This window comes from Manis javanica, chromosome X (assembly GCF_040802235.1).
Source record: "Manis javanica isolate MJ-LG chromosome X, MJ_LKY, whole genome shotgun sequence".
Lineage (NCBI taxonomy): Eukaryota > Metazoa > Chordata > Mammalia > Pholidota > Manidae > Manis > Manis javanica.
The window spans coordinates 138,465,736-138,486,535 of record NC_133174.1 but is presented as its reverse complement, the minus strand read 5'-3'; the positions used below and the strand labels follow the sequence as shown (position 1 = coordinate 138,486,535).

At 38.6% G+C, this 20,800-nt stretch overlaps 1 protein-coding gene across 1 annotated transcript in view; it reads right to left on the bottom strand.

Annotated features, from left to right (window-relative positions):
• Positions 1-18,961, bottom strand: part of PASD1 (PAS domain containing repressor 1) — a 54,549-nt gene extending 35,588 nt beyond the window's left edge. Inside the window, exons 1-5 of the mRNA XM_073227819.1 lie at positions 18,850-18,961; positions 10,942-10,997; positions 9,843-9,994; positions 6,476-6,564; positions 4,253-4,342 (exon numbers count right to left, since the gene is read on the bottom strand). Of these exons, the coding sequence (XP_073083920.1) occupies positions 4,253-4,342; positions 6,476-6,564; positions 9,843-9,994; positions 10,942-10,997; positions 18,850-18,876 (414 nt within the window). The 5' untranslated portion in view covers positions 18,877-18,961. The remainder of the gene's footprint in view (positions 1-4,252; positions 4,343-6,475; positions 6,565-9,842; positions 9,995-10,941; positions 10,998-18,849) is intronic.
• Between the last annotated feature and the right edge of the window lie 1,839 nt (positions 18,962-20,800).

Below are 20,800 nucleotides of genomic sequence, written 5' to 3'. Positions count from 1 at the left end.
GATTAACAACTGCTCCATGCCAGATACTGTGCTAGGTACATTCACATGAATTAGCTCACTTAATACTTTTTGAGAGGAAGCATTATCCTTTTTTATTCACAGGGAAACTAAGCTTTATCCAATTGTTGAGAAGTCAGAAATTCAGAGATGAAAGTCACACCCAGCTCCATACAATTCCGTGTCTAGTGTTCCTTCTGCCACACCACAGGTGCCTCAAGTCCACTTGGCACAAGGACCACCAATTTGCTACTGGGTGAGTTTCTACATTTCGGACATTCTATGTGAAGTAATTCATTTCTTTCACTGAGCATTTATGAGGATTAAAAAAGATTAACCTGACATGAATTCTAATTTCAATGAACACATAGTTCTACAAGGCAGATGACATGTGCACAAGCTATTATGATGCAAAGTATGAAATAATACCAAAGAAGAAGGACAAAGTGCTATGGCCTGTTAGTAGAAGAATGTTGTTTCATTAGGAGAAGAATGAAGGATAACATTGTCACTTAAAAGAATTCACAGTGAGTGGCCTTTTCATAGCGTGAATTCTCTTGGATGGAAATGGGTGGCAATGAGTTTCTTATTAATTCAGTAGATTCTTTAAAGAAGGTGATGGTGATAATGAATGCCTTATAATTGACCAGCAACTAAAAACAGGGGAAATACTGATCATTCTAGTGATCCTGCTCCATAGTTAAAGGGCTGAGAACTGAAAGCATTGTCTACACCATGTTATTTTTCTACATCTGTGGCATTTGCTTTTCTTATTAGACAAGGCAGAGAGATCAAGGTGCTTAGACCTTAATGAAGCAAGGTTAAATACCAGTGAAAAATTAAGGAGGTTTTTCGAAAGCCAAGTTTGCAAATACCTATTAGTTGTTCCACAGATATTAGTATGGTGAGTCTCAGTCATGCCAAAAAAAAAGAATGAAGAAATTTACTCCAGTCTATGACATTTACTAAGAATACAGACAAGAAACATCTTTTGCTGGCAGAGACATCTACGTTAAGAATGCATTACAGAACTGTTCAGTCGTATAGGGCACTGGGGAGGATAAGAGCCTGTGCATGAGAGTCAGACTACATCCTGAGTCAGACAAGACTCACTACTAGCAATTCTTTTCTGTGCTGTAAAGTTCCACAGGGAGAAATGAGCAAAACTCATCACAATCATCATAAACAAACCATATACCTATATTCAAAACCTATTAAAGTCTCTGAAAAACTCAATGCTGAGAACTCTTTCCATGATGAAATGCTTATTTTAAGGGTTTCATTTGTTTAAAAATTGTGAAAGAGAACAATTGTATGTAAATTTCCAATTTTCACTTCTTTTTTTGTGTTTGGTGAAGTAGGGTAAGAGAGCAGGCTGCGAGGGACCAGAGGCAATGACTGCAAATAAGTAAAACTGTTTGCAAAGGAAAGAGTGTGAAGGAACTCAATGACTGGGAAAATGTGACAGCAGACTTCAGATATAAATTTAATAATTTTAGTCATGGTACGTGTTGTGACATCATAACCTGGACTCTTCCCATCTTTTTTTGTCACACACCCTCCTCTCATCCAATCCATCAGCAAAACTTATTTTACCTACAAAACACTGACAATTTCCACAACCACCTCAATGCAACCCATCACCGTGTGTGGCCTGGGCTATCGTGGTAGCTTTCCATGTGGACCCCCGACTTCCACGCCTGCCCCCATGGCCTATTTTTAACACATTAGCCAAGTGATCCTGATAAAACTTGATTTCAGATCATTTCCCTGATCTCCAACCACCCCATCCCCCAAAGTGGCTTCTTCCCACTCAGAAGAGGAAAAGTCATCACAATGACCTTAAATAAGACGGACCTCTGCTACTGCTCTGACCTCATCGCCTCGTGGTACTTTTCATTTTGCGCAAAGAGCTCTAGTCAGTCCCAGTGGCCTCTTCTCCACACCAAGCACACTCCTGCTTTAGTGCCTTCTGACTTGCTTTAGCTTCTGCCTAGAACACACTTGTTCTCCTTATCTGCATGTCTCCCACACTTCATTCGGGTCTCTGTTGAAATGTCACAGGATCAGACAGGCCTTCACTAACCACACCGTATGTAATAGCCCACCTCCAGTCACTCTATAATAAATATATTTTCCCCCTTTACAGGTGAGAAACTAAAGTTCATGTTGTTACTGAGTGACAGAGCTAAATCTCCAGATTATCTGACTCCAAAGACCCAGTTCTTTTCACCCTCCCATGCTATCAGTTTGGAGTTGCCCAATAGACAGAGGTGCCTTGAATATTAATGAAATGTAGATTCCTGGAGCCAGACAGATGTGCTAGAAATGGTTTGCTTTCCATATTAATATAAGATCGGTGACCTATAAAATAAATTTTTAATCAAAGTCTGGAAAAAAAGATTGCATGCTGTTAAAAATTAAGAAAAGTTAGGATTTAATGAGGAAAAGTGTGAAATTGTGTCTCAGGTATAGTCCTTTTTAACCCTATTTTAGAAGAATATGTAATTTAATTCCCATTTAATGTTTACATATGGACAAACCAGTTATAGCTTTATTTTTAAGTATGCTGATATCAGATAGTCAAGTCCATGGTTTAAGATTAGTTGTTCTAACCCATGTTCCAGACACTATCACCTTATGGTGACTCCGTGTGTATGTGTGTGTATGTGTGTGTGCTTGTGGTCTCAAATGTTGAAGGGTGAAAGAGTCTCTTGAGAGTGAAAATTCTGCACCAAAATATATAAAGAAACAAAGATAATATTATAACTAATACCATTACTGTGAAAAATACTCATGTAGTAAGAAAAAGTAACCAGTCTCTGTCAATGACCCATTTGGCTGAAGTAATACCTAATACCACAAGAATTTTAGTTAGTTTTCTGGTCTTCACTGTAACAAAATTTAATTTGTAATGGGTCATACACATATATTCTTTCTTTTAATGTAGATTTAATAAGACCATTCTCCTATAAGTACTCTAAAGTCCAATTCAATGAATAGCTGTACTATTTGTATTTTACTCAATTGTTTTGGTACCCAACAAAAATAAACTAAATTTGAATATGTAAACTGTTTTATAAAAGGAAGGAAGAGAATGAGAAATAGAGATGGATCACAGCATCTGTAAATAAGAATCAAGAGTAGAAAAGCTCTCTGAACTCCCAAGTGGGCCATGGAACGTGAACAGTGTAACTGGGGGACTAGGCTTCTAGTCCACTTCTGACTTTACTTAAAGAAGAGTTTAACAAAGCTTCTATTAATTTATGTGTTCCAAGCTTGGGTGTATAGATCTGTGGGTCAGGGTCTGTCGAGCTCTTGAGACAACACTGTGGAGTGGGGAATATTCAGTGAGAACCCCGATCCGGGCATGACTAATACAAGCAGCCGAAGGACAGAGATGTCAGGAGTGCTGGTGGATGTGCTCTGCATAGTCCCTCTTCACACACATGCATGAGTGGAATATGAATGTATGTAGTATTTTCATATTTAAGTGATATATTTGAAGGTGTGCCGCCTAAAGATACAGAAAAATTTTTAGGAAATCACATATTCCAAGTCAGTGGTACTACAAAGACAGAGAAATCTTTCTTGAGAGGGGCATAGTAGCCCCAAAGGGCTCAGGAAGGAGTAGCCATTATGGACAGTGGAGACCTGACTACAACTCATGTACAGGTGTCTCCAGCAATATTTATGACATTACTAAGCTAGGCAATCATTTCTATATTATCTTCTAAATGAGACCATAATTTTGCTGTTTAATATAAATAAACAAGGGGGAAAAAAGCAAATCACACCTGGAAATGAATCCTGTGAGCCAGCATGAACAAATCATAACATTCCTCACTTAATCAGCATGTGGCGGATTCAGAGGAAATGTACAAAATCAAGCACTCATCTCAATGAGGGCCGCCTCACGAAGCAGTCACCCTGGGGACCGTCCACCAATTCTGAGGAGACTGCCGTTTCGGAAAGCACATTCTTCTTTGGCGATTACCTGGAGGTGCAGTTTACAAACCACACATACACACACACTCACAACCACACACACAGTGTTTCAGTACCTCATATCAGAGTTTGTTTTTAAAGATTTAAAGATGAACCCAATAGAGATGACAATAAAACGGATGCGCATTTTGACAACATTGAGAATATCTTCTCTGATGAGTTATATGCTCCTTCCTGAAATCAAATAAAAATGAACCCCTGAATCACAAACCACAATGATCCTTTCCCAAAAGCCGGAAGAACTTACTGGTAAGTGGCCAAGGAGGGAAGAGATGTTTTCACCAACGAAAATTATCACTCCATCTGTGCCCAGTATTATCATAAAGCCATCCAATGACTAATGAAGAGAGAATAATAATGTAATTAAATAGTGGAACAATAATAAAATGATAGCTTCTTTTCTAAGTGCATAAATAATTATAATAGCACACCGAAAATGTACGGTGGCTCTTAAATATCAATGAAGCAGGCACAGACTTAATTAAAATTCCATTATTCTGCCTCTTACACAGAATCTACTTAACCTGAAGCATGAGATGTTTATCAAATGATGTGTCACTCAGACAAATTTCAATATACACTCAATTAACACAAAACTCTCCAACACAAGCTAGGAAGATTCCTGTCTGTGTGTAAGTTGTTTCACATTTAATTCAAAATCAATTCCAAAAATGCCAAGAATATTGTGCAGGGCATTTTCATTTGTGGTCAGTTTGGTCATCTACTCATAAATCTGGGTACTGCCATTGCTTTCCTGCTATATAATGGATGAGATAGACAGACAAATGCCTCCTGGTAGAGAACACTTAAAATGATGAAGAGCACATCCAAAAATGTGTATTCGCAACAGGCCCAAGCTTGTGGAAAAGTAAGGGCAACAATCTGATATCAGAAATGACTAGAATATGGTAATGAAGAGGTAAGGGCATGTGGGAACCTGCATTTGCTTTGGGAATATTTGCACAACCCTGATGGCATAGAGCTTCGGGGAGAGCAAGCAGAGCCCATGCCTGCGTGCTGGAGGAGGTGACATCAGAGACTCCTGCGTAAAGCCAAGCCTCCCAAAGGGCAGCTCAGCAAGCAAAACAGATCTTATCCAGCAAAGGGAGACAGGAAATGCACATGCCTGCCTCAGCCTCAGCTTTGGCCACAGAAGGAAAATAAAAATGAATGTCCTGCCTGGGAATTGCTAAACAGAAGCCCACGCTCACACGCATCTGCAGCTGGAATTCACAGACTACCTGCACACCCTCGGCACTCCGAGCCCATTATTCAGTTCAAAGTGGTCCTGACCCCAGCTGTATCTAGTAAAAAGAGACTGAAATCATCTCTATAGAATCTTTCTAAAACCAAGGCTCACAGAATTCAGGCAGCTAAAGTTCCAAATTACATAAGATTATAATAAAATATTAATAAACACAGGAAGAAATGAAACACGAACAGTGTAATAAAACGCAGAATCAGATTCAAGAACAGCAGATACTGGAATAATCAAAGATCAGATCAGCAAATATAAATAAAAAATATAGAATAAGTAAACTATATAGATAAATAACAAACATGAAAATATGATGAAGGAACAAGAGATTCAAAACTGATGAGGCAGATGTGAAAAAAGATCAAACAAAATGTCTAGAATCATTAAAAATAAAAACTCAATGTATAGGTTAAATAGCATGTTAGAATATGGCTGGAAAGATAGTTTGTGAACTGGAAGACAGAGCTGAAGAAATGACTCCGCCCACAACACCGAAAGACAGAGGCATGGAAAACAAGAGAAATTAAATGACACGGAGAAGAGAGTGAGAAAGTGCACTAAGCATTTTACACATGTTCACTTTATTCTCACAACTCAGTGAAATAGATATATTTTTTATCCATTTTACCAAGAAAGAAATCAAGGCTCAGAGACAATAAGTCTCTGAAGCACATATAGCAAGTAAGTAACAAAGGCACAATTCACATCTCTATACGTCTGACTCAAATGACCATGATCATTCATTCAGGCTGTAGTTGGCGGCCTGTGAACTATGTGAGACTAACCACTCCCCTTGGAGATAAAAATCAGAAACACCTCACATCCCCGAGGAATAAAATAAGACCTGAAGTCTTATTTTTTAGAGTCTTCACTGTCTGTGTTGAATGCGTCTAACAGATAATTATTTAACTTGCCATTAACCTATGCAAAGACTGGTTCCTATTTGCTGTCACTCAAGACCAGTGGCTTTCAAAACTCAGTTGGCATAAGAAGCATCTGGGAACTTGTTAGGAACGGAGGCTCCTGGCCCTCAGGGGCTTGAGGCTCATTCAGACAGGTTAGGGTGGGCCCCCAGGAATCTGTATTGTCCCCAAGCTCCCTGGGTGATTCCAACATGCAGAGTCTCTGAGTCACACTTTGCGAAACTCTATCCTTTATCTCCTATTGCACATGTTCTACACATGAAGGAATCAAAGCAAAAACCCCTCTTACTTGTAGTGTCATACTTTTGAAATCTTCACAGCTATGGAATTGTGGAATCCAGTCAGGCTCCTCTCCAGAGATTTCTGGATTCACCTCACCTTTTTAGAAAAAGGAAGAATGCATAGAAAACTGTCACATTAAAATGATTAGCTACCGGTATTAGACTTTTCAAAATTACAATTAATTTTATAGAAAAGATTCTCATGAGAAAATACTGAATGCTAATGAAGGCTCTGATATAGACTAAGTGCTTATAAACTATCATAAACATAGAGTGTTTGCAGTTGAAAAAGCCCTTGAAGATCCTCCAGCTCAATTCCTACTATATACATTATGACCTCTCCAATGACATTATGATTTCCTGCCTCCAGTTCTTTCCTTTTCTTGAATTTTGTCCTCTGAATTCTACCAAAAACCAGTATTCATAATATGCCAGATAAAGTACAGGCTGCATCAAGGGCTGTAGGCATATCCAGATACCTAAAATCTCCCCAACCCCTGGCTAAAATAGGGAATTCCATGATTTCATTTCACTGAATTAAGCTTTTAGCAAGGGCCCTTAACTAGAAAAGTCTTTTAAATCCTATCTTGTATCTCTTCAAAGCTGTTAACACTGGTCTATAGCCCATCCATCCTCCATTCTTCAAGGTTTTCCAAATGAGCGGTGTCTCTGCCCCTGGGCTCTCGCAGAGCCTTTGCTGTCACAGTCCGTCCCTCGCCACCTCTCCCGATCCAACCTACTCCACTGAGCTCACTAGCTCGGGGCTTCACTAACGCAGCCCTCCAATCTCTAGTTATTGGAATGCATGCCTTCTCCTCATAGAAAAATTAGGGACCCATGACATGCAACTTGGGTGTCTATTATGCTAAATCCCCTGATAAGGCTACTTCTGATAGCAGCACTTGCTTTCTTTCTGGGTATGAGCCTCAGATCCTTTTCTGTAAAGAGATTTCTTATAATGAGAGGGAAGCCAAGCATGGGCAGAAGAGCTCCAGAACCCTCACTAAAGAGGGAATGGGAAGAGGGTGTGAAACTGCATGGGAAATAGACAAAACTATGAAGAATAAACCAAACCAATTGCACAGCCGCCTCAAGATCTGTGCTCCTGAGCACCGTCCCAGCCTGGGAACTCAGTTCTGGTCCCAGCTCTCTAAACTCAGGAAACAGCCCATGACACTCTCCTGAATCTGATTTCTGCAGTCATTTCCCCATTTACTTTCAGCTCCACCTAGTGACTTTGATCTTCTATATTCTCTCCAAAGAAATAAAAAGATAGAAGAGAGTTCATATATTTCCAAGGAAAGAAAACCAACGTATTTATCAAACAACCACAAAGGACTTTCCTACCTTACTATTACCCATGAACTTGGTCTCGTTTTGCTTCTAGGGCAGGCACCACATCCAATTCTTCAGTAAAATCCCCGTGTCTAGCATAATACTTAACTCACAATACAAACTTGGCAATTCTTGTTAAATAGAACCTCAGTCATTCATTTACTTGATATTTCCTGTGCTTCTACTATGTATCCTAATCCTACTGCGTTTTACAGGTTCAGGATACATTATAAATAAGACAAAGTGTCCATTTTGTTTTACAGACTGTGGTGGGGGAAGAAAGGTAACACACAGACAATGGAACCAATCATTTCATATATCTTTAAGTGCCCTGATTCAGACTGGGAGATCAGCGGATGCCTTCCTGGGAAGGTAACATCTGAGCCAAGCAGTGAAGGGCAGAAAAACAGCCACGTGAAAAACTGGGAGCAAAGCATCTGAGCAGAGAAAGGAGAAAGTACAAAGCAAGTAAGGAAAGAATCTGGCCTATTTAAATAAGAGACAGGGGGCCAAAGGGCTGTCTTAGGATGGCCAAGGGGTAGAGCAGTAGGACATGACGCCTGAGACAGGCAGGGCCAGATCATGTAGGGTGTACAGCAAAGCATTGGCATAATCCTGAGTGGGACATGAAGAGCTTTGTGAGCAGGACAGTGACATATGTTTTTAAAAGATCACTGCGGATGTTTGTGTAAAATAGATCCAATTGGGGAGCAAGGGTGGAAGCCAAGAGTCTACCTAGGAAGCTTCTTCCAAGGCAGCAGATGACTGCAGTCTGAGTTATGCTGGCGTACCGAGGCTATGGAGATGGGGAGAAGGGAGTGGATCTGAGATATGTTAGAGGGAAAGACACAAGGATTTGCTGATGGGTTGAGTGAGGGGGTGAGAGAAATTAAGCACACAGGAATAACTAGATTTTAGCTTGAGCAGCTAGAAGAGTGACTGATGGCACCGGGTACTGAAACGGGGAGAACCGGGGTGGGGTGTGAGAGGCAATGGTGTCAGGAGGGACCAAGCGTTCCTTCGTGGCCATGGTAACTTTCCTAGTAGATGTCCAAGTGAATAAATGGCACAGGAAACGCCCTTGCTGGTGTTATAGTGAGTATGGTTCCCAAGGAGGTCAGGACCAGAAGCAGATCGAGGAGTGGGGGTCAGTTATGTCCAGGCAGCACTTCAAATTAAGGGACTGGATGAGATGACCTGGGAAATGAGGACAAGTACAGAAACTAAAGGTCCCAGGACTGAACCCTGGGGCACACCGATGTTTAGCATTGGAAAGGGAAACAGGGGACCAAAAAAAAAAAGAGGGAGAGAGAGAGAAGAAGTGGCCAGCAAGCTAGGAGGGAACGCAGGGGAGTGTGCCCTCCTGGAAGCCAGGGGAAAGTGCTTCCTAAGGGAGGGAGGGGTCACCTGTCCCGTGGGTCTGAGCTGCCGAAAGAGAGACGAGCTCCAGCCTCAGGGAGGTGGGTTCAGGAAAGAATGGCACGTGAGGAAGTGGAGTCAGGCGGGGTCTGTACAATCACTTCAAACAGTTTGGCTGTGAAGGGGGCATAGAAGTAGGGCAATAGCTGGAGGTTTCATGGGGTCAAGAAAGTAGTTTTTTAAGGTAAAAGATTTTTACAGCATAATTATATGCTTGTGAGCATAACCTGCTCAGATGTTCTGAGTTCCACTTAAGTATTATTGGTACTATTTTCCACTCTTGGGGCACTGTTTCCATTAGCAGAATTTACCATATACCTTCAAGTGCTTAAGATACAGATATATGCGTTATTGTTGCCCCGTATATTTCCATTAATTCTTATTTCTTTGTTCCACTTTTACATGAACTTCAATAATATTTCCAGCAGCTACCATAAACAAACTTATGAATAGAGAGAAACTATCTGTGCATTAGAAGGTGCTTCAGGAGACCCTCTAGTCATTAATCCCTCCAAAAGACGCTTGAGGTGAGGGGGGAGACCCAGCCGTCCCACCCCCAGCTAATTTTCAGGATGACTAATCAAAAAGCCACAAGGATGGGTTGGGGTGCTCAGACCAAACCTTCCTTCTGTGACAGGGCAGGAGTGCCCTGTGATGTCCTAGATCTGTCTTCTTTCACAGGAGAACCATAAGTCTGAAGCACTTCGAATAATTCTCTAAATAAGGCCTTGATCCGTTCGTTCCTTTTATCTTCAGAGGTACTGGGTACATCCCTAGTTGACAAAAATCACCAGGATTATGAATGGTAAGGGTAGGGCTGGGGATTCACACGGTGAAACAATGGATGGGAGAAATAAGAATAGAGAAAGGGAGATGCTGATGTCAACATTTGTGTAAAAATCCAGCCCCTTGATCACTCATAGGACAACAATAACTGTCAATATTAAAACAAGGAGTTGAAAGTCAATCTCATCCCCCGTAGACTGTGAGGCCCTTGCACGCAGCGGTGAGATCTGTCCTGGTGTCCTCCAGAGCAAAGCCCAGCAGTGTCTGCAACAGTGGCCTACGAATAGGATCACATAAATTAAGTCCCAATTAATTTGAATTTAATGCTGTGTCTTTGTTCACCATGTATTCTTATCTGCTTTTACAGAAGTACTTCTGATTAAAGGAAATTAATTTTAAATGATGTACAATTACTCAAGAGGCTTTCTCAAAGCCACTGCTCCTTGTCAGAGAGAAAGCTGAGCAATAAAACGCTAACTGAGATTTTTTTTGCCTTTATAAAACAGATAATACTGAAGATTTTTGACAAAAACTGTTTGATCAGTGCACTGGAATTTACTTCAGATGCTTGAACTGGAAAAGTAAGGGTATTTATCTTCTCAAACATACGTGAACTTAAGCTCTAGGTGAACCAAGACCTCCAAACAGGCTTCTAAGTCTATAAGGGAGTGTAGACCATGTATTCAGTGTGAGCTCTGGGGAGCCACTATGCAAGGCATGCGGATACAGTTTGATGAGGGAGGCTGCCAGGCACACAGGTAATGTACCAAGTATTATAAGGGAATTGAGGTTAGGGGCTATGGAAAACCCACTGGAGAGACCAAATTTCCCTGAGTCAGGCTTCCCTGAGGAAGTGGCATTTTCTAGAAGTAATGGGAACAAAGGACAGGAGAGAGGGCTTTGACAGAAATATCAGTCAGTTATGAATCCATACCTTTTCTCTTTTTCTTTCTCTTCCTTGTCCATTATTTGGTGATGTAACAAATTATTCTGAAATCAAAGTGGAACAACATTATACTAAGGGATCATCTATGATGAATCATAGTAAAGCAATAAAACTAATCAAAGTTCTCAATCGCGCAGCACCTTTCCCTCAAGGAATTCCTACTTCTTTAAAGACTTACCTCATTAAGTACCAAGAACCCTCTCATATGTTATGTAGATGCTAAACACTTGCTTTACTGTGTGGTCCGCAGTGAATGTTTGTCACAATAACATTACAAATGAACACATTTGAAAAAGTTGCAAAAACATTTTGTGAAACTATACAACATAATCCAAAAGTATTTGTAGGTCTCATTCTATATCCTTAGATTCCTTTCCCTTTCACTAACTCAAAAACACTTTATGAAACAAAGACAGATGTGGTTTGAAAGATTCATGTCTCGCCACAATACAATGCCACAACAGACAAAATCTGCATTTATTGTGATATCACAGAAATCCTGGAAATATAAAAAATGACCCTGAAACCACCAAAGTCCTCTGCTTTGAATTATACAATTAGACTCACACATCACCTCAAGGTCAAAGCCTCAAGGTAGAAGTCAATGATGTTCAAGTGCATGTGTGTTAAACAAGAAGAAACAGTTAAAATATAGCAAATATCCTTTAAATGCTCTCAAGAAAGTAAAGGCAAGCTTAGGGGTCAAACCAGAAGACACCGAAAAGCAAATGTGGCTGGTCCACCAGCCTACGCTGCTCTGGGATGGAGATGTAGTCATACAACACAGCAACTTGGGCATTAAGGCCCTATTGGGAGAAGGAGAATTCAAGCACAGAAGTGAAATTAAAACCTTCCACCTCCTCCCTAAGTATAGCCAAGACTCCCAGAGGCCACAAATTCATTTAAACAATCCTCCACCAACAAAGGAAGGAAACAAGGAAGTTTGTCAGTCTCAATATGTTCTCTGGGTTGGGGGGAAAAAGGCATTACTAGAGTGAATCAACCTTAAGGTCCAGAAGAAGCAAAGACAAAGCCATTCTAGAGAGATACTTTCTAAAGCCAGGTTCCACAAAGTTTCTTCAGATAATGCACCACCCTAAATTAGAAAATACATAAGGAAACAATTTACTACATGCCAAATTTAGGATACACACACATACATACCCTCAGCAGTATAGACCCCCAAGAAATTCAAATCATTAAAATATTTGAAAGCTATTATAAAGTAATTATGTTAAAAAATTAAAAAGAAAATACATGGAACTGAAAATATGAGGAAAGCCCAGGTAGACACGAAAAAAGAAGATAAATCTTACAAATAAAGACATATTCAATGAAATTAATTTCAAAGGGATGGATTAAGCAATGTATTAAGACAAACCAGACAAGAAAATTAGTAAGTGGAACAGATATGAGGAAATTTACCATCTTGTCTTTACAGAGAGATAATGAAATGGAAAATATGAAACAAGAGGTTCTGAAACATGAAGGACAGAATGGGAAGGCCTACTAAATATCTAAAAAGAGTTCCAGATGAAGATACTAGCAAGAATGAGAGAAAGGCAGTAAAGATATAATGATTGAAATTTTTCCAGAATGGAAAATGTGACCCAGTCTGGATAAGTTAAAATAAAACCATGTCTAGAAACATAAAAGTGAAATTTCAGAGCACGAAAGACATCTAGGCCATTCTAAGCCATAAAACAGATCGATAAATACCAAACAATAGTATCATACAGACCATATGTTCTGGCCCTAATGCCACTGAGTTCGAAATTCAGAAACAAAAGATATCATAAAACCCTATAGACTTGGATATTTAAAACAATAGCAACAACAAGAAGATGTCCTAAATAGCTCAGGAAATCAGAAAATATTCAGAACTGAACTATTGTAAGAATATCACATAATGAAACTTGTAAAATTTATACCCTTAATGTTATTGGAAAAAAAGATGAAAACAAATCAGCTAAGCAGTTAACAAAACAAACTGTAAAAATAAGAGTAAAGCTAAATAAAAGAGATGCAAGGAAATAATGTAGGACCAGAAAACAACACAAGAAAAAAATGATAGAATAGATTTAAACAACTGTTTGTTTACAAATAATAATAATAAAATGAAACATTGGTATACCAGATCGATCAACAAATAGAGGGAGAAGACATATTTTGGAGTGAAAGTGCACACCTCTGAAAAAAATAGATGGTAAAAGGCAGTATAATCAACTCCATGCCCATAAATTTAAAAACAGAGACACAATGTAATATTTCCTAGAAAAATGCATTTTACTCAGACCTAATCAATTATATGAAGAAAATTTGAAACAATCCTATATTGTAAGGAAATTCATTTATTAAAAATTTATCCACAGAAAAGCAACCTAACTAAACCTAAAAATAAACAGCCCTAATGGTTTTACAGATTGATACTTCCAAACATTTAAATAACAGGTATCTCATATTTCATGCAAATTTTGGCAGAAAAGAAATAAAGAGAGATGCCATCCACCCAACTCATTTTATAATGCTAACATACTCCTTACACCAAACAAGTAAAGGGCAGCATCAGAGGGGAAATTTTTAAAGCTAATTTTACTTATGATCCACATTCAAAATCCCAAATAAAACTACCAAACCAAAACCAGCTATTTAAAAGCTTGGGCTAATTCCAGAAATAACAGGATAATTTCACATTAGAAAAAATGTAATTCAAGGTATCAGACAAAAAGGGAAGAGAAATGTGATCATCTTAGTAGATGAAGAAGATGCATGTGATATAATTCAATACACATATATGATTTTTAAAAATATTATTAACATACTAGGTATAGACAGGAACTTCTGTCAACTGGTAAAGAGGATCAACCAAAAACATACAAACATCATACTTAAAGGTGGAACATTAAAGGAGTTTTTTAGACTCAAGAAGAAAAACAAGAGTGGCCACTAAAATATTTGATACATATTGCTAAAAGTACTAACTAATGCATTCATTAAGGTAAGAAAAAATGAGTAACTCTTGGAAAGGAAAAATATAATGGTCCCTGTTCATTAATGCTATGATTATCTACCTAGAAAATCAAAGAGATTCCTCATTTTACTAGAAATAATAGAATACTTTAACAAAGTTACTATATATGAAGTTAACATCTAAGAATTAATTCTGTTCCTATACACCAGCAACCAAAATTAGAAAATATTTTTTAAAGATACAATAGCAACAAAAATTTATAGGGACTACAGCTTATGGCCATGGAATAACTAATATGGGACTATCCCCTGCCATGAACAACTAAGACACTGGACAAATCACGGAAAATATCTGTTTGGGTATATTGAACAGCAGGCAGCACATGCCTGTGATCTCTGAGATAAGGGCAAAAATGAGATGGACCCCAGCTTTCTACGTGAAGCTCCTGCAGACCACAGAGAGCAGAATCTCAAGCAGAGCACAGTAGTCTCGCTAAGATTAGGAGACAGAAATCAGAGTTCAGGAAGGCCAAGATGGCTGGCATTTGTGGAGCAGAACACCAGAGAGAAAGGAGCTATGTGAAAAAACAAACAAAAAACCTCCAGAAAGCTGAATATCCGTTCTCTTGAATCTTTGGCTGAATACTAAGCAGTGCCTGTGCAAGGTGACACTCAAGACCAATCAAAGAACAAATGACAATAAATTCAAAACTAAACAACAGTTACAGCCCACACATAGCTGGAAGACATTTAAGTTTCATTCAATAGAGTACAGAAGAAAGATTGAAAAAAATGGACAGCTTCAGTGTGGGATAGTATCAGGCAATTAAAATATACGTGACTGGATTCCCAGAAGGGGGAGGCAAAAAAAATACATTGGATTAATGGTCAATGTTCTTCCTACTGAGTGAAAAATATAACTCATATTTCAAGAAGTTTGATGAATCCAAAAAAATAAACACAACAGAAAACTCACCAAGGCACATCATAAACAAATTGCTGTAAACCAATTATAAAGATAACATCTTAAAAGCAAACAGTAATAAAAGATACACTTAATACAGGGGGTAAAAATGCCCTCTGTCTGACTTCTCATCAAAATAACCCATGACAATAAAAAAAGAAACATTTTTAAAGTGCTGGGGGGAAAAAAAATCAACCTAAAATTCTATATCGAGCAAAAATATACCCTTCAAAACAAATTGAAGGTAAAATAAAGACATCTTCAGATGAACAAAATCTGAAAGAAATCAAAGCCAACCTGCCAGCACTACCAGAAATATTAAAGGAAGCCATTCGGAAGAAGGAAAAGGGTGCCAGGTGCAAATCCGGATTCACATCAAGAAATGAAAAGCATTGGCAGTGATACATCTATGGATAAATATAAAGGGATTTTTCATCTTTAATTTCTTCAAAAGAGAATTGAAATAAAAACAAAGTACTGTAAGGTTTATATGTAGAAATCAAGCCAATGATAACACAAAAGACAGGAGGGTGGAAAATAAAAATCTACTGTTGTAAGGTTCTTACATTATAAATGAACTGGCACAATATTCATTCACAGCAGACAGAAATAAATTAAAGATGTATACTATAAACTGCCTAGAGCAACACATAAAACACACATGAGGTATAGATTATAAATCAAAAGAGATAAAATGGAATACTAATTAAATACTCTTTTAATCCAAAAGAAAGCAGAAAAAGAAGACAAAGAGAACAAAGATCACATGGGACAAACAGAAAACATATACAGCAAGATGGTAGAGGTAAGCCTAACCACATTAACAATTATATTAACTACTGATGGACTAAAACACAAGTTTAAAGTCTGGAATTGTCAAAACTAGATAAAAAAGTAAGACCAAACTAGGTGCGTCTTCAGGATACGTGTTTTAATTACAAGTAAAAGGATAGAAACATATATATATTATGTATCTCTAATGATGAAAAGCTTGAGTGGCTAATTGATACCAGACAAAGTAGACTCCAGGCAAGGAATAGTACTAGGGAAAAAGAGGGACATTTCATAATGATCAAGGAGTCAACCAAGGAAACAGAACAATCCTAAATGGGTATACATTAATCACAACACTTCAAATGAAGTAAGAACTGAAAGTAAACTCAAAGTTACAGTCAGTGAGTTCAACACTCCTCCATCAGTACTAATCAACAGAGAAAGTAAGTAGAAAGTAGTAAGGATACTCAAGACTCACCACACTGCCAACAAACCTGGTCCAGGTCTTTTTACAGAACACTGCACCCAGCAACTGTAGAACACAGTTTCCATTCTGTGTGTAACAGTCATAACGATTCAAAATATGCTGGGCCATAAAACCAGTTTCAGTACATTTAAAAGCATTAAAATCATACCGATTATGTTCTCTGATCAAAACAGAATTAAATTAGAAATCACAAATATCTGGAAGAAACCCACATACTTGGAAACTAAATAACATAATTCTAAATAATTTGTGGATCAAAGAAGAAACCACTGGAAAATGTTTAAACAAAAGAAGTTAGGTCCTATTTCCAACTGTATGATTATGACAATTAATTTTAATTCAAAAAATTGAATAATCTGATTATTAATTTAATATATTAAAATGGCATTACATGTATTTGTGGTATTACATATTTCCATCAAGAATAGTTATATCTCTAATTATTAAATCACTTTTTCATGTTCTCTAATAGCATTTATAGGTTTCTTCATAGAAAAGAAAGTATACACCACTTAGTAGTTAATTTAGCAAAAATGTCCCAAAACATTACACAGAAAATGATGTCCTTATTGGAGCATATAAAAGACATATCCCTGGAGAGGAAGTCCCAATATCAACAAATTTATCAGCTCTCCCCACCTAATCTACAAATTAATAATTCTGATTAAAACCCAGTACACTTTGTCTTGGATTGGTTTTCTATATAAGTGCACAAGTTAATTACAAAATTCTCATGTAAAGCAATGAATCTTAAATACCCACAATAATTTTGAAGAATATCAACAATGTAAAAGTGCCCTACTAGACAGCAAGGCTTGTTATAAAGCTATAATATTTAGGTAAATGGATAATGGTGCAGAACATAGATGTAGAATAACAGGACAGAGGATACCCATTAAGGAAGAGGCCCACATATAAATTGAAATTTGATTTTGTGACAAAAGCTGCCATTAGGGTTGCCTCTTCTGGCGGTGGATTAAGGCAGGTAACAGAGGGACACAGGTAGAGTTTAGGGCTCCTGTAAGTTTTGAGAAGCTTCAGGGCCGTTGTAAATTTTAAGCCCTTGTAAATTTCAAAAAACTCCAATCTAACTCATCCACCAAAAGTACACTTAGTTGGATAGACCACAGCTCTGATTAGTCACTCCCTGTGCGAATGAAGCATTGTACTTTCAGCCAATCAAGAATGGGATGTGATGTCATCAGTTCCTGTCTCTATTTGATCCGGGGTGGGTGGGACTTCCCCGGGTGGGTGGGACTTCCCCCTCTCAGAAGGCGACGTAATGACGGCATCCTCCTGAACATCAGGAGCTGCGTCTACTCACTCATTGAAACCTTTTCCGAGACGCAATCCTGGAAAAAGCAGCATTCTCAGCCGGTAACATCAGTATGGGTCTGTGTGTACTGGCATTATAATTTTGAGGTTTCTACCATGAAATGAATGTGTGTGTGTGTGTTAATATAGTGTTAATATAGCCCTTTCTGTGTACTAGGGCAACGAAATCTGTTTGCAAGCTCTTTAAATACAAGAGATATGCGTTACGTGTCTTTGATATTTCCAACAGCATTCAGCTCTACGTAGAGAAGACACCCAAAACACACCACAAAATTTTTGAGCCCTGTCCTTATACACTGGACAAGGTGGGCACAGACATATAACCGTTAATGCACTTTTGAGTATTTTCCATTCAGTAATCCATTCTAAAGCAAAGACCGAGAAATTTACACTAGGGAAAGAACATGCACAGACTGAAAAAGAATAAGGCTAATTAAAAATTCTCAGGCCCAAGGTAGCAAGCCTTCCTGTGCAAAGTAATTATTAATTTGTTCAGAAAGCAGAGCTTTGCACTGAGTGCCTTTTTCCAAAATGAATGGTAAATAATCTAAAATCTCATCAAATTTTATTACTGAAGTATAATAAAGGTCAAGGGAGATCATGCTTGCAAAGATTTCTTCCTTTGGGGAGGCAAGAGGCAGGGTGTTGTTCCCATCGACTTTCAGTTTGGTATGTGTGGAAAAGCACATATACATGCATCTTTTTTTTAGTTCACAAGAAAAACACTGAGTAGATGGATTATGGGATGATAGCATGAACTGATTTCTGTAATTAATTGGCTCTCTGTGGTTGAAAACCACTTACACAGATACTTTCTAGTGTGATAATTATGGTGACATAGGTTATCGGTGTTCAGGTGGGATAAGATCCACAGTCAAAGGAATCTTCACCCTTCATCTCTCATCTCAAAACTGCCAGAACTAAATAAGTTACAGACTCTCAGTTCAGATTCCATGGTAATATCAGTCTTCTCTGGAGACAAATGATATGCTGATCAAATTCGGGCTCCTGCTGCTAATGTTCTTGAAACATTTTGCAGAGGCCATGTCTAGGGCCTATGTGACATCATCTCCCAGCACAAATAGTTCAGGACTAAACGACACTAAAGGCTTAATCCTGAATTAGAATTAAAGTGAACATGTCCTGAGAACTATTCCTGGACCCAGCAGGGCCCAAGGTATTTAATCTTCCTTCATCTTTGGACTCCTCTAGTCTCAGAGTTTCACACCCTGCAGCAGTGAAAGGGGAGAAAACAGGCTTAGGAGCAGCGAAGTAGCAAGATCACCACTTTCTCTCGATGCAAAGCAATAGGAGTAGAAAAGTCTCACAATAAAGACTAACATCACAATTCAAGGAATTTACTTACAGAGCTTGGGAATGATGTCCTTTTCATCCTTTCCAACAAATTGTCTACAAATTCCGATAAATACCTGGATGCATCCAACTTTGCCGGTTCAGCTCAGGGCTTTATAAAGTTGATTTCAATGACATTCCAAGTGAAATGTCTACAGCCTGCTGCATTCTTCAATCTGAAATAGAGTAACATTTGCCCAGGACTAACTAGGAGTGTCCAAGCTCCCTTTATCATTCCTCCTGAGATTACATTTCTTATTTCACAGAAAGTCTCAGCACTTGTGACACTCCCTAGCAGTTTTTTTTTACAAGGGTAATCTTTTTTTGTTTGTTTTTGTTTTTAATTTTTTATTAAGGTATGATTGCTATACACTCTTACGAAGGTTTCACATGAAAAAACAATGCGGTTACTACATTTACCCATATTATCAAGTCCCCACCCACACCCCAGTGCAGTCACTGTCCATCAGTGCAGCAAGTTGCCAGAGATCCACTATGTGCCTTCTCTGTGCTGCACTGTTCTCCCTGTGACCCCCCACACTGTGTGTACTAAACATAATACCCCTCGATCCCCTTCCACCTCCCTCTCCACCCACCCTCCCCCACCCCTCCCCTTTGGTAACCACTAGTTCATTCTTGGAGTCTCTGAGTCTGCTGCTATTTTGTTCCTTCAGTTTTGCTTCACTGTTATACTCCACAAATGAGGGAAATCAGTTGGCACTTGTCTTTCTCTGCCTGGCTTATTTCACTGAGCTTAATGTCCTCCAGCCCCATCCATGTTGTTGCAAATGGTAGGATTTGTTTCTTTCTTATGGCCGAATACTATTCCATTGTGTATATGTACCACATCTTCTTTATCCATTCATCTACTGATGGACACTTAGGTTGCTTCCATATCTTGGCTACTGTAAAAAGTGCTGCAATAAACTTAGGGGTGCATATGTCTTTTTGAATCTGAGAAGTTGTATTCTTTGGGTAAAATCCAAGGAGTGGAATTCCCAGGTCAACTGGTATTTCTATTTTTAGTTTTTTGAGGAACCTCCATATTGCTTTCCACAATGGTTGAACCAGCTTACATTCCCACCAGCAGTGTTAGGAGGGTTCCTCTTTCTCTGCATCCTTGCCAGCATTTATTGTTCTTAGTCTTTTTGATGCTGGTCATCCTTACTGGTGTGAGGTGATATCTCATTGTGGTTTTAATGTGCATTTCCCTGATGATTAGTGATGTGGAGCATCTTCTCATGTGCCTGTTGGCCATCTGAATTTCTTCTTTGGAGAACTGTCTCTTCATATCCTCTGCCCATTTGTTAATCAGGTTATTTGCTTTTTGGGTGTTGAGGCGTGTAAGTTCTTTATATATTTTGGATGTCAACTCCTTGTTGGATATGTCATTTACAAATAGATTATCCCATACTGTAGGATGCCTTTTTGTTCTGTTGATGGTGTCCTTTGCCGTACAGAAACTTTTCAGTTTGACGTAGTCCCATGAGTTCATTTCTGCTTTTGTTTCCCTTGCTTGAGGAGATGCGTTCAGGAAGAAGTTGCTCCTGCTTATATTCAGGAGATGTTTGCCTATGTTGTCTTCTAAGAGTTTTATGGTTTCATTACTTACACACAAGTCTTTAATTCATTTTGAGTTTACTTTTGCGTATGGGGTCAAACAATAATCCAGTTTCATTCTCTGGCATGTAGCTGTCCAGTTTTGCCAACACCAGCTGTTGAAGAGGCTGTCATTTCCCCATTGTATGTCCATGGCTCCTTTATCGAATATTAATTGACCATATATGGTTGAGTTTATATCAGGGCTCTCTAGTCTGTTCCATCAGTCTATGGGTCTGTTCTTGTGCCAGTACCAAATTGTCTTGATTACTGTGGCTTTGTAGTAGAGCTTGAAGCTGGGGAGCGTAATGCCCCCAGCTTTATTCTTCCTTCTCAGAATTGCTCTGGCTATTCGAGGTCTTTTG